General features: G+C 40.7%; 1 protein-coding gene across 1 annotated transcript in view; it reads left to right on the top strand.

Annotated features, from left to right (window-relative positions):
- The window catches only part of LOC133130273 (raftlin-like), a 50,580-nt gene extending 36,312 nt beyond the window's left edge, over positions 1-14,268 (top strand). The window contains exons 7-11 of the mRNA XM_061244772.1: positions 4,028-4,131; positions 9,680-9,783; positions 12,405-12,480; positions 13,441-13,722; positions 13,900-14,268. Coding sequence (XP_061100756.1) covers positions 4,028-4,131; positions 9,680-9,783; positions 12,405-12,480; positions 13,441-13,722; positions 13,900-14,268 — 935 coding nt within the window. The remainder of the gene's footprint in view (positions 1-4,027; positions 4,132-9,679; positions 9,784-12,404; positions 12,481-13,440; positions 13,723-13,899) is intronic.
- Positions 14,269-14,969: the final 701 nt, after the last annotated feature.

Below are 14,969 nucleotides of genomic sequence, written 5' to 3'. Positions count from 1 at the left end.
GAAGGTCCGTATGCCATTCACTTTAGTCTTTTATGTTCCAGTCTTATCAGTGATCAGCCTTTTTTTGGTCCTGCGTTGAGTTCTATCTGCAGCATAATCCAACATAGTATACAGATCACTTATCTTAGAAGAAAACATCTACATGTTAATCAACTGTTGCCACCCCCTCCCCCCCTCTACTGTGCTCACAGGGCTTTATGAGTTTACTCTGGGTCTACTATTGCCCTGACTGGACTTGCTACAGGATGTGTTTATGCACAATTTTGAGAAAGCTAGCAATCAACATGCTTCTGGTTCACTCAGGCTTCAAATTGGCTCCAGAATTCATACTATGTGCAAACATGGCCCCCAAGCAATTACCAGGGTTATATGTGAGAGAGATAATGTAAAGATTAGCACTGGAAACTGTGACTCATAGAGAGAACCGTTTCGTTTATTTAGGAAGATCCGTTATACACAGGGCTTGTAAATGTGACCTTTGCTTGCTTTGTGTTTAAGCAAACTTACTGACGAATGAACGTACAAAAGTGTTGATTGTATGTAGGTGCTTAAAGGCCATTGATTCTGTGCAGAATCGTCCTTGGCTTTAATTTGAACTGAACAATATGAAAGTATACCATTTCTGCAGACTTTTCTTTTATAGATCACTAATTACTCAAACAGCTTGAGAAAACTCATGGTCAGACATGTTCAAATTTAGCATCTCCCTGAGACCATTTTCTGAATTCATTATGAGGTCCTTCTACAACTGCTTTTAAAGTCTCATAAATATCCAGGATATTATTTAGTGTGGAATGGCAAAAATTTTCATGCTTTTCAAACCTAATTTGTAATAATAATTTTAGTTCTGAAAGTGATGGTTATGATTATATTGTATTTTTTATCAGCAGTAGTATTATGTCTGATTTTCTCACTGCTTCATTCCACTCTCCCGTGCACTGATGTCCCTCCAGCTCCAAAAATGGCTCCAATACCCAGTGCTCAGAATGAGTTCTGCCTTTGGCTGATGCATGCTCTGATGCTGTGTTGTCTGATATTGCTTGGCCTTGTGTTAGTGGAGACAGTGGTGAGCCGTTATGGGAAAACACCAAGAGACAAACTGCTCCTGCCCACCTCCTGAGCTGGTTTTTCCGTAGTGCAAAGAAATTCCATTGAATTCCCCCAAAGGGGTGGGGTGTGAAGTACAGGCCCATAGTTAGGAACCCCCCCCTTACTGCACAAAAAGCAGGATATTAGAGCGTTATCAAATCTGTGGGTCCCTGCCCTCCCTTTGCACGTGCGGCAATGGGCCTGTAAGAGCCTTATTAAAGATTCATAGACGACATGTCTGGCAGCTCCACACTGCCAGAGGTGTTCCTCCTCCAGCCTGCCACGCTGCCGTAATGGGCTGCTCAGCGGACAGAAGACACCGAGCGAACAGTTCCTTTTGTCGCACGCTGCCAAAGCTGTCTCTGCTTTCAGAGGGGATTTGTATCCACAACCGCACGACATTCATATGCATAACTGAGAACGTATTGCTTTCTATATTCAGATAAAGCTCAGCGAGTGCAATCCCCTGAATCAAATATTAAATTCCAAATGGATTTATCTGAGTGTGAAGCGCGACGGCTTATTTAACTGGTACATGGGCCACTGGTTTGGAGCAAGACTCGAAGGCTTTTTAGAGTACACAAAAACAGGCTCTGTGTAATGCTAAAGAGGAACAAGTGCATCGAGCTTGTTTCCCTTTATTATTCATTCAGGGGGGCTTCCAAACTCCAAATTGAACCAAAGAATTTCATAGAGGGGCGGTGGGGAAAATGATTACTTTTCTGGAAATCATCTGCATTTGTATGTCTGTGGGTTTTTTTCACAATCACACAATCAAATTCTGCATATTTTTCTTTCTTGTCTCATTTATGGGGTCACAACCCCCCCCCCCCCCCCCCACAACCCCCCCCCCCCCCACACACACACACACACACACAGATATGGGAGGGTATGTGCCCAACTGATTTTTCTGTTTGTGAGGCACACTTAATTTACTCTCTACTATGCGCGTATATAACAAAGATTCATAGGTGTGTCTACTGTAGGTAAATGATACAGCAGCTGTTTGGGCTGTGCTAGCTTTTGTGCTCAGATTCTGCCCAGTAACCACCCCAACCTTTGGCACTAGGTGAACCTGTCATGTTTAATCCACGCATATTAGCAGCTCCCCATTTCCGTGCCACCACTGCCGGTCCCACTTAAAAACACATTAGCCTTCACTGCAGCATCTTGAGGTGCTCTTTGGCTGTTTGAGACAGACACTAAATGATGTTTTGTGCCAGAGCCCTGAGCAGGTTCATTCAGGGCATGTTCTTTTCTGTCGGTGGAACATTAGCCAGGCTGTCACCGAGGGTCTGTGATTCTTGCCACATGCTCTCCCAGGCAACAGCCTCGCTCCAGACTGTTGTCAGGTCCATCTTGGAAGAGAGAGTCGTTTGTCCAACTACCAGGGGCAGGCGACAGATGACCATGCAGTATTTTGCCTGAACGGCCTTGGCACTATCTGGTCTCGTGTTTTTTTTCCTCAGTGCTTTGGCTTGTTTCGGCCACTATAGCAGTCAATGTTTGAAAGGTCCAGCCACGCAATTGAACAGAGGTCTTGATTTCCTATTACAGACAGAGCAAGGGCATTGCTTGACTGAAAGGCGAACAATGTCCTAGACTGCAGGAGCAGAGAGATGTCTTTCACCGAGCGTGCAGTGCCTAAATGGATTTCAGGGAAAAGAATGGAGTCTTGACATGTCGGCTCCAAACCCCCCGTCCGCCCACCCCCCAGCCCCCATGCCCAGTCTCTGCCCCCAGCCTACAGCCCCCAAGTCTTGATCCTCATTATTCAGGGTAATAATGAAATCTGGAGTGTCTCGGAGAAGAGACAGTACCAGCACAAACAGTATTAGTGTGCAAATGTTGGAAAGGTAATGAGAAAGCACTCAGGCCAGGAGAAGATGGTCTGTGGAATAACAAGAGGTATGGAATACACTTTCTTCAGTGCCCAGCTGGGCTTGTTATCCTTCAAACCACTTCAAACCAGACTGGCCACTATGCTGTGGGAAACATAGCCAGAGGCCTTGTCTGCCGGTTAATTTTTTTCTGGAAACATAAATACCGAGTTATTTATATTCTGGTGTTGCTGAAATGTACATACTTTTATATTATATGAACATTTATATTGTGGCTCAACCCCCTCCCCTCTCTCTCTCTCTCTCTCTCTCTCTCTCCATCTCTCCCCTTCTATTCATGGTATATACAGTATGCCCCAGAATGATTGGCACCTTTAATAAAAATGAAGAAAAAAGGCTGCATATAATAAACAACACAGATAATGATCATCATATATGTTATGTTCAATCATACAGTAGGGGAAAACTACATACTTTTATTTCAATACATTTCCTCTCATTTTTCAATGTTTTTTACTAAGTAATCTAATTTTCTCTGAAAACCATAGGTGTCAAAATTATTGCCACTAACAATTATTGTAAACAAAATAAAACAAAGTGAAATTGGCAATAATTGTACTTAATTTAGGTCTAAAGGAACTGATATTGTGTCATTCCATCACTTCCTGTTTTACAAGAGTATAAAAAGGAGGTAACCTACAACTCCCTTTATCATCAATCAGCGTGGGAAAAGCTAACACTTTTGCATGTATTTATTTATTTATTTATTTACTTATCTTCCGATGCAATTTATGTTTCTGTGTTAGAATGACATTTAAGTGAAATCGCAGAAGCAAAAATAATATAAGCGATAACAAAGTAATACCGTACTGGACTACAATTTTAGGCATTTAGCTAAGAATGCTTATGTTTAAAGTATGGGTTTAAAAAGCAATGCGAGCTTAACAGTTATTCACTTCTTATCAGCAAGGAACCTCATCCTACTCAGAGCAACATTAACTTATATCACACTGTGCACATTGTGCTCAGTAATGATCCATATGCACATACATTTCTAAGAGGAAGAGAGTTTAGAGTCCATTGCCCGTTTTTTGCAGATTTGTCGGCCAAATCGGTGGAGAGCGTGTTTGTCTTCCAGGAGGCACTGGAGGGTGACACGTCCTACGATGCCATCGTTGTGGAGCAGTGGACCATTTTTCATGTGAGTTCATTCTTCACTGCTCCATATTTGTTTGACTGTTGATTTCATCCATGTCTTGTCGATCATTCGCTCTTGTAGAAAGGCACCGGAGCACACATTTGTTCAGACTCACAAATACCGTCAGAATACAGTCAGTGGTGTCCAGATATCACATATCAGCACAGGAGTCTAGAGGACTCATTATAGAATTAGTTCTGAGTCAAATCAGAACTCAGACCCATCGGATAATCACAAAACATGAAACAAAACTGGAACTAATGGGTTCACTAAACAAACCACAGGTGTTTGATACTGCAACACAGTTCTTATTAGAATCATTTGCATTAGCTGGCAGGTCAAAGTTTCTGTTTACACCCCCTGGGCACTATGACTGACTGTGAAAAGAGATTTTTGTTCTCTCTATTCTCCGAACAATGTGTTTTTCTGCAAGCCAGACAACTCCCAGTCATGAAGTTAGAGTTCAACTGCCTCATCCAGTTGTTTATGTTCTCGGTTTTTCATTTTATTTATTCCATCATTAGTCACGATATTAAAAAGCCTATTGTGTCAGACTTACAGTTTTTTGCTCTACTTGAACCTTGTGTGTGATCTAGATTTCATTCTTATTGTTAGTGTTTAAGTCTTTACCCAACTTTTAAGAAAGAAATTCATAATAATATTGTTCATACCTGCATGTAAATGGCAAATGGTTGCCATTTATATAGGGCCTTTATCCAATGCACTTTACAATTGATGCTTCTCATTCACCCATTCACACACACTCATACACACCAACAGCGATTGGCTGCCATGCAAGGCACCAACTAGCTCATCAGGAGAAATTGGGGGTTCGGTGTCTTGCTCAGGGCCACTTCGAACCGGCAACCCTCTGACTGCCAGACTATTGCTCTTAATGTCTAAAATGTCCTAGTTTCCACAGTTTTATAATTGTCCATTTATATAGCTGGATGTTTACTGAAGTAAATAAGGATACATATCTTAATTAAGTGACCCATCCAAAATGTGATTCACTAACCTGTTTATAAGTCAAGTGTACTTCTACACTGCTGCAGCCTCAGTGAATTAAGCTGGAATGCACTTTTATCTTAGGATGTGTTTTTCTTCACATCTGTGCTAATTTTGATTCATGCCAAATTATTAATTGCATATAAATATATGTTACGGTCAATATGACTCACTCACGAGGCAGAAAAAAAGCATTAATTTGCAGAGATGAAAAGAGCAAGACATAGTTTTGTTTTGCGTGGTGGTATTCTTGTAATTATTTTCTGTCCTGGTTTTCAAGGGTGAGTTAGGCCATTGCAGGCCATTCTCATCTCATTACTGAGCAGCAGCCTTACTTTTTGTCTTGTTTTTTCACACATGGAAAAGTTCAGTGTTTTTTTCTTTTCTCCTTTTTTCAGATTATTTTCTTTGGTTTTAGATGTGATTTTGAATGTAGTCGGGCTGTTACACTGATAGTTAGTTTCAAGACCACTAAACATATGCATGAACTGTAAGCATGTGTTTTTTACACACACTGAGCACTTTATTTATTAAATTTGTGTGAGTATCTAATGAGCCAATCATGTGGCGGCAGTGCAATGCATAAAATCATGCAGATATGGGTCAGGAGCTTCAGTTAATGTTCACGTCAACTTTTGACTGTGGCATGAGTATTTCTGTAACTGCTGATCTCCTGGAATTCTGGAATTTTCATGCACAACAGTCTTTTGAGTTTACTCAGAAAGGTTAAAAAAACAAAAAACACCCTGTGGGTGGTAATTTTGACAGAAACGCTTTGTTGATGGTGAGATGAGAATGGGCAGACTGGTTTGAGCTGACAGAAAGGCTACGATAACTCAAATAACCAGTTTGTACAATTGTGGTGAGCAGAAAAGCATCTCATGAATGCACAGCATGTCAAACCTTGAGGCGGATGGGCTATAACAGCAGAAGACCACTTAAAGTTCCACTTCTATCAGCCAAAAACAGAAAGCTGAGGCTGCAGTGGGCACAGGCTCACCAAAACTGAACAGTTGAAGACTGGAAAAATTTAGCCTGGTCTGATGAATCTCGATTTCTGCTGAGGCATACAGATGGTAGGATCAGCATGAATCCATGGACCCAACCTGCCTTGTGTCAACAGTCCAGGCTGGTGGCGGTAGTGTTATGGTGTGGGTAATGTTTTCTTGGCACACATTGGGCCTGATAATACCAATCAATCATCACTTGAATGCCACAGCGTATTTGAGTATTGTTGCTGACTATGTGTATCCCTTCATGGCCACAATTTCTCAATCTTCTAATGGCTACTTCCAGAATGATAATGCACCATGTCACAAAACAAAAGTCATCTCAAATTGGTTTCATGAACATGACAATGAGTTCAATGTTCTTCAGTGGCCTTCCCAGTCACCAGATCTGAATCCAATAGAACACCTTTGGGATGTGGTAGAACGGGAGATTCGCAGCATGAATGTGCAGCTGACAAATCTACAGAAATTGCTTGATGCAATCATGTCAACATGGAACAGAATCTCGAAGGAATGTTTTCAACATCTTGTGGAATCTAGGCCACAAAGAATTGAGTTTTCAGAGCAAAAAGAGTCCCTGCCCAGTATTAGTATAGTATTCCTAATAAAGTGCTCAGTGAGTGTATGCTACAGGCAGGTTTAATTTGTACTATGTTATAATTTGTATGTTATTGAAGCTGGTTTGTTATATATTTTTCATATATTTTTCTTTTTAGAATTCAAATTCAAGCTGTACAGCTGCTGATTTTTTAAACACTTTTATTTGGCTGCCAGTGTCTTGCTTTGGATTTCAAGTGATACATATTTATTTTTGCTGGACAGATACTTCATTAATGAGTAAGATGCATGCCATAACTCAATATTTAGTGACCTGCTGTCAGTTTCAAGTGGTATTCAAGTGATTCAATTCTCTAGAGCTCAAGAAATATGCTTAGGGGACCTTATTTGGGGAGTTATACAGGTGAACAATTGCAAGATGTGCTTTTGAATCAAACATCAAACTGTTCTTTGGAACATTGCTCCATGTGAGTGTACTTATAGGATATTATTTCTGCTGGAAATATCTGCCTACTTATCCTGACAAATTTTTCTGCTGAAGCAGCATTTTATTGCATTTCAAACACACGCACTCACTCTTTTAAGATGAACTATTTTAGCATAGGCGTTTCATGTGGTTGAAGCAGGATCTCTTGGTTGCATAGTAGCAAGCTGGTTGCTTAAATGCCATTCCAGTGTTGCTCATGTTCCAATGTCTTTTATTCCAATCCATAGTTCTTTTGTACATTCTTGTTAGAAAAGTTTTCTAGAATTTGTCCATAATTTGTTTCAGATGGAATTGAATGGGGTATGCTTACTGTGGAGAAAAGCTAACATGCCAAAATGTTAACTGTACAGTACCATATGTCTTTTATTTAGAATTGGATTTTCTGAATGCACTGTAAAGCAGTTAGTTTATTGGTCTGTTCTCTATTTAAAAATGAAAGAAGAGTGTTGTCTGTCTTTGTCAGCTCTGTGAGATGAGCCTGTTTTCATGCATTGCCAGCTTGCAGTGTCTGTCCTCTTTGTGCGGTTTAAAAACCCTGCTATGTTTGAGGGTCTGGACATTCTCCTGTCTAATTAGGGAAATGCTTTTCCTCATGTGAATGGAATGTAGCCAAGCAGCTCTCCAGAGGATGGCCAGAGTCTGTGCAGCAGAGGAGACGGATGAAATTCTCTGTGCTGCACACTGTAAGAGAGATCTGCTAACAACACTGACATTGTTCCTCATCATTCCAGTATCTATAAAAAAGGATTCAGCCCATAGAAGTGTGCAAGAACAGGCCAGAAAACAGTTACCAGAAAAAGACATTGTGCCAAAATGAGATTATAACTAAAAGCCAAGCATCAGTGGAGAATCTTCAGAGACTTGAGAAGATGCTTTACTTCAGAATGGCCCCTGGGTGTGTGTCTCTCAGGACATTTCTGTGTCTATCACCGTGCCCTAAAACCTGTTCATTCTCATGAACTTAAATCATAACTTTCACATTAGTGATGGCGGAGGGTCTCACAACATGATGGGGGGTTTTTTTGGAAAAGGGATGTCAGTCCGTTGGAAACCATTGAATAAACAGTAGTGTACTTTGGTACTTTGCTTTATGCTTCCTGTCATCACACAGAGTGGCAGTATTAATCTGAAGAGAGGCTTGTGATTTCAAGGTCTGTATTTGTAGGCTGCGTGCTCAACCTTCAGAACCTGGTCAGGATTATTCTGTCTCCCTGAGCAGAACAATCAGCTCTGCTCCAGCCACCTGCTTTAAGACCTGTGTCTATATTGACTTGAAGTGAGATAAGAATAGGAATAAGAATGAAACATACTGTAGGAAGACACATTTTCAGTTCGCCTCTGCCAGCGACATGCTGAACAGGGTAAAGGGAAAGCAGAGGCGGTGTGTACACAACTTAAAATAACCCACTGAAGTCACACAAAACGGACTGAAACAGGACAGAAAACGCATTGTGTTTTTTTCTGAAGAATTTATTGTTCAGTTGAGAATGATTTCTAAATGTGTCCAATCTGGGACCAGTTCCAACCCAATCCTCCCACACATTCTGTCTCACCCTTGGGCATGCTGGAAAGAAAGAAGCTAACGTAAATACAATAGTACCCCTTTTCCACCATGGAGCCATGCTGATCCAGCCCCTGCTGAAACCTGGGAATGGCTGACAGAGCTAGTTTGAGCTATTGTAGTCCCTGTGCTATAAGGCAATAAAAGTTTTGTCAGTTAAACAGTTTCGAAATAGATATCTATGCTACTGTCATGCTGTAAGCAGGGCTAAAAAACAAATGTCTGTAGAGGTCTCAAGCTGTTGCTTTGATAAAGAGCGTGCATTATTATCTTTTATTCACCATGGTAGACAGCGGTAAAGCTATAGCCTGAGTGTGTCTGGCCGTGTGGGGACACATTTGAACGGTTGGCACGCGACACAGTTTCGCTTCTGATGACAGGTGCAGACGCTGCACTCGAAATGAGAAACCACAGTTAGGCTACATCCTGTATGCAAGCGAGTGTTTGGCTCAAGCAGACATACATGTTGAAATAGTTCAGTTGTTGTTCGACCAAACTTTAGAATGGGCGAGACTCATGATCTAAGTGGCTTTGACCGTGGTTTGATTGTTGGTCCCAGACAGCTGCCGTCCTGGGATTTTAATGCTCTACAGTATCAATAGTTTACAGTTCACATCGCACCATGATAAACAAAAAACATTCAGAGAGCAATAGTTCTGTGGGAAACACATTGCTAATGAGAGAACAAATGGGCAGTCATTCAAGCTAACAGAATGGCCACAAATGCTTGAATAACAGCTGTTTACAACAGTGGTGTACAGAAGAGCATTTCTGAATGTACAATGCATTGAACTTTGAAGTGGATAGGCTACAGCAGTACAAGGCCACACCAGGTTCTACTCCTCTCAGCTAAGAACAGGAGGATGAGGCTTGGGCATGTGATCACCAAAATTGGATGACTGAAGATTATTACTGTATTCTCTGCAGGGTATGGAGGTAAAGACAGACTACGTCCCACTGCTCCAATCTCTGGCTATGTATGGATGGAAATTAACCTGTGTCCTATCTACACCCATTCTCAAGACCAACAGGTATGCACTTTGTGTGTTTCCAGAGATGGTGAAGTATGAAAATATCTTCATAGTGAATGGAATTTTGTGTTTTACTGATGGAATTCTTCACAATTTTGAGAAATAATTATGACAAAGAACTAAATACGTATTTATGATTTTTCAATTGATTCCTTATATAAATGAATGAAATGAAAAATAGCTCTTTTCAGACAAACTTGTAAGAGCTTGAAACGGTCTAATTATGGTAAAATCCTATATACTGTATATGGGTTATTGCAGATTTGCCAGATGAAATGTTAGCTTGAGGTGTGTTTGTCTTGTTAACTGAACATTTTCTGGAAATCATGTTACAGACATTCATACAACAAATATTCACTCTATCAGAACAACATTTCATTTTTCACAATAATGAGGCGAGTTTGAGCTTCTTCAGGGTGCCTAAGTAGCTCTGTGTTGGCTCTGTTTGTTTTTTAGGTGTTCACTATTGAGCCTGTGTGTATTGTGTGGCAAAAAAAGAATAAATCAATCTCAATGAGTATTTTGGTCCTATATTAAGACTTAAATCAAATTTCTAGCTAAATACCTTCTTTTTCACTAAATAAGACAAAAATATTGCATATGAGTTGAGAAAGATATTTTGGCTCATGTCAAGATTTGCCAATGAGGTAAGAAATTTTCACTTCACAAGCAAACTTAAAGTAACTTAAATAAATATTTTCTACCATAATGAGAGAAGTGTGTCAGGTTTATATTAATCTCAGTGTCTGTACCCATTAGGAGCATTATGTATGAGTGTTGCGCTGAAGAGTCTCCCCATAATTATGAAAGTCTTTTTGATTTACTGACTTTCTGTAATGTAATGAACTTAGGAACTTGTGGTGTAAAGACAGATATTCTGATTACAAGGCACTCCATCAGCTGGTTTTAAGAAGAGGCGGTACAATACCATTCTTTGAAGCTTTTCAAATACATTCTTGTCTTCTATGCGACTCATAGTTTGAGTCCATATGGATAAGGTGGCAGTCATATTATAGCCCCTTAAATGTTTTGATTCACCCCAACCAACTGATGCAGATAAATAAGACAAAGCCCCCTAAGGTTTTAGATGGCAACATCTTTCTTGTATGCTCTTTCAGATGGCATCTTGTGTTTACTGGGCCTTGTGTCTCCTGTCTTTTGTCTCTAATGTTCATGACCGTTTCCAAGCTTCTCTGATTAATTACGGCTCTATTTTAATCTTTAATTTTCCTCACAGAGAATGCTGCTACACAACACTGGGAATATGGCTAATTAATCACAGCACTGCCCTAGATACAACACAGTTTTCACTTGTTTTCACTCCACACTGTTCTCATTCATTTGTCTGTTCAATTTCATAGTAACCACTGCAGGGATTTCAGTGTAGTGTTTCAAATAAATGAAAATAATAATCAGCTTTCTATTGCATTCCCCCCTAGCCTAGTACCAATGAGTCTCCTGTCACCAATCCACAATTGATATTTACTGTATAGGGGATAAGCATTATGTCAAATATGCCGAAGGCAGGTGAAACATAAAAAAAGGCAATGAATATTACCACAAACCTAAAATCAAAACTTATAAGTGAATTGGATGCTTAGAAGCATAATTCTGTGACACGCACATCTGCTGTCTTGAAAACTTCCAATATAGATGATCAAAAATGAACATGTTGCAGTCACGGTGACTTTGTCTCTGTTTAGAGAACAGGGCGGACGAGAGAGACAAAATGTGTGTAATGCACAGATGCTGTTCTCCCTCACAGAATTAATCCTTCATGCAGAGTAGCAGTCGACAGATTAGGGGCTTTTGAACACAAAGTCTGACATGAACGCTTCTGTGATTCTGATGCACACAGTTGCAAGCTCATCAGAAGGATCCGGTGGGATGTGAGTTGGCTGTGGTATGGTTAACATTCTGAGAGCACAAGCTAACTGTTTATCTGTGATTAATTCCTTCCCAGTGGCCTGTTTTCTGATGGAAACTGGAAGGAGACAGCGAGACATGATTGTTATCAAACTCCTGTCTAAACCTCACAGCGGGGGATGTTTGCTGGGAATCTTAGCATTAGCCCAACAGCATGTCTCTCTGGCTTCCTATTTCTCCTTTTGCTTGAGACATGCCAGGTGTTTCATACCCAGAATGTGGAAGAACTCCTTAAAAATCATGAAATATGCAGATATTAGAAGCCATTCAGAGAGTAAAGTGAAAGACATTTGGGAGAGTTGCTTGCTGTAGCTGACACACAACGTAACTCTCGCAAACTTACCTGCTGCCAGTGGAGTCAGTACACTAGTCTGGATGCAGCATAATGTGAGTGCTGGAGTTTCCAGGGTGTCTAGATGCAAATTAGAATTATTATTAACACTGAAAATTCTTATTTTACGTAACCGCAAAGTTACAGCCACGTGGACAGAATCATGGCTGTAGATACCACAAGATTCCTGAGGTGGGGAAGAGACTCCATCTAAATCAAGTTCAGATGAACTTTTAAGAACAGTGGTAGTGGCATTTCATTTTTTAAAGTAAGATTTGCCATCATTGCCAGAGCAGGAATAATTATGAGAAACTAATTTGTGCTGATCAAAAGGAGATGCTAAATCCAATCATGTCTCCCACAGTGATGGAAGTCTGGCCACCAAGCAGATCGTTTTCCTCCAGAGACCCACCCTGCCTCGCAAAAAGAGGGATTCCAAGGTACTTGACCCAGCATTCCTCTGCTTGTTTCTTTTGGCACGCTTGGGACCCCTTCTCTGCCTTCTCCCCACACAGCGATACTCTCTGACCTGCACAGAACTTGTTATTGTTAGCACAAATCTATATGTGCAAAGTTATGGGCAAGTACAACAAACCCCCACATTGTGAAAGACACCACAGAAGTGAATGCTGTGGAACATATCATTAGTCTGGCTCCCTGGATTCAAACTACCATCGAGCTGATAACCTCCCTTGACCTCTCAACCCCAAGTATTAAATCTTCATTAGTGTGTTGAGCTCCTATTTTCCCAGGCCTAGATTTAAACTGTGACATTGCCTCTGGCAACCAAACACCAAACCGGTCCATCTGACCTCCAGAAGTCCAGCAAGGAATGTATGGAATGTAAAGTTCGCCACTGTGCAATAGCGAAATAACAAAACACAAGGGCACATTTACTCTTTTTGAAATTGCATTTGTTCACTGTCTTTCAGATGTATGGAGATTCTCCTGATATATGCGTATATACATATATATATATATATATATATATATATATATATATATACATGTATACACATATACAGTATGTGTATGCACAGTATTCTAAGTGATTTACTGTACTAAACATAGGAAACAAGTAAAACTAAAAAATATCCCCTGAGCTATATTACCTCTTTGCAATAATTTCATGAATATATAATGCTATTGGAAATGTCAGAGGAACTTTTTTTTTCAGCAATATAGAATACGTGACAAAGATCCAAAATGACAATGAAAATGACAGTGAACCAAACAAATGAAACACCCCCCCCCCCCCCCCCTCCAATTCAACACAAAAAAGCTAAAACATAAATAGACCATCTTAATAATAACACCTTCTCAAGCTCCACCAGCTAACGTAACATTTAATCACTGAATGTTATATTCAATTCTTCTCTATCTGTGTTCTCTAACTTCAGAAACTGGGCTTCAAAGCACGGAGCAAGTCAAATAAGAACTCTGTGAAAGATGCTCCAAAGTACAAGAAGAAGAAAAATGGTCCCTCTGTGCCCGAGAAAGAGACAGAGGAACAGAAGATATGTGAGGATGAGGAGAGGATGTGCAAAGAAGAAAGTGAGAATGTGGTGAAGAAGAACAATGAAAACAAGGAGAACGAGAGACAAAGCACAGTCACAATGAGCAATGGAGAAAAAGAGGCAGGATTGGAGGCAGAGCCTCAGGACAGAGAGGCGGGGAGAGGGGTAGAGGGAGAAGGGGAGAGAGGGGCTGGGACAGGGGTAGAGGGTGAAGGAGAGAGAGGGCCAGGGGTGGAGGGTGAAGGAGAGAGAGGGCCAGGGGTGGAGGGTGAAGGAGAGAGAGGAGCAGGGACAGTAGGAGAGACTGAGGAGGGGGAAGATGATGGGGCAAAAACTGTAGAGCTGAAAGAGGCAGATATTGCAGAGGGGAACAAGGGCAGGGCCCTGGCTGTAGAGGAGGGAGAGGGCACAGTTGAAGCAAATACTGTTGAGGGAAGAGAGGGTGAGGTAGAAGTTAAGACTGAGAAGGAAGTTGCCCTGGAAACAAAGAGCCAGGAGGGGCAGAGCAGAGGTTCTGATGGACAGGGTAGAGGAGCAACAGAACAGGATGGGGGAGGAGCAGGAGATGAACAGGAAATAGCAGCCAGTGGACAAATTGAGCTTAGAGTAGACTGTGAGGGCGCTGTGACAGAACTTACTACAGAGGCCATAAGTTCCAACTGCCATCTAGAATTTAGCAGCACTATTGACCCTTCCCCCTGCAATGACTGAGGTAGAGCCTGACCCAGAACACTGGCTGTGAAGACTGTGGGGCTATGGGGGTGGAGTTGAAGCCCCAGCCATGACTGGGTGGCCAAATTCCATGTGAAATCATTACCCTTCTCATTCCACAGTCCATCATGAATGAACATGAAAAGAATGTTCTGTATGAATTCAGACTGAGTAAACAAAATTGATTAAATATATAGAACAAGTAAGAACTAAGATACAAAATTGTATTCAGAAAAGAGCAATTTCAGGTTTTACTCACCAGGCTGGATTTGAAAATTAATTGATGTAAGGATTTATGACATAAATACCTGTGTCACATTTACCTGTAGTTCAAATTAAAATGATGAATACATATGTTGGAGTGTCAACAGAGAAAGGCGTGTTCTCAGTGTAGGCCTTTATTGTGAGATTGGATATTTAACTTTGTCATTTTGTTTATTCAGAATTTTCACATATTATTGCGAGAGAGAAAGACAATTTGTGAAATATATAATATAATTTGGTTACTGCTGAACTATAAAGCAAAGTGTATGAACCATGAATTCAATATTTAGGCACTTAATACAGTTACAAATGTGTTTGATATTGCAGTATTATTTTGAAATGTTTGGGCCTATAGAAAATGAAATCATGGTTCTCTTTTCAACATGTCTTGAAAAACAATTGCTTTTACCAGAACTTTGCTCCACACAGACAGGCTT

The sequence above is a fragment of the Conger conger genome, chromosome 1, assembly GCF_963514075.1.
Source record: "Conger conger chromosome 1, fConCon1.1, whole genome shotgun sequence".
In the NCBI taxonomy this organism is placed as follows: Eukaryota; Metazoa; Chordata; class Actinopteri; order Anguilliformes; family Congridae; genus Conger; species Conger conger.
Note: the sequence above shows the minus strand (reverse complement) of the source record. Positions and strands in the feature narration are given on the sequence as shown.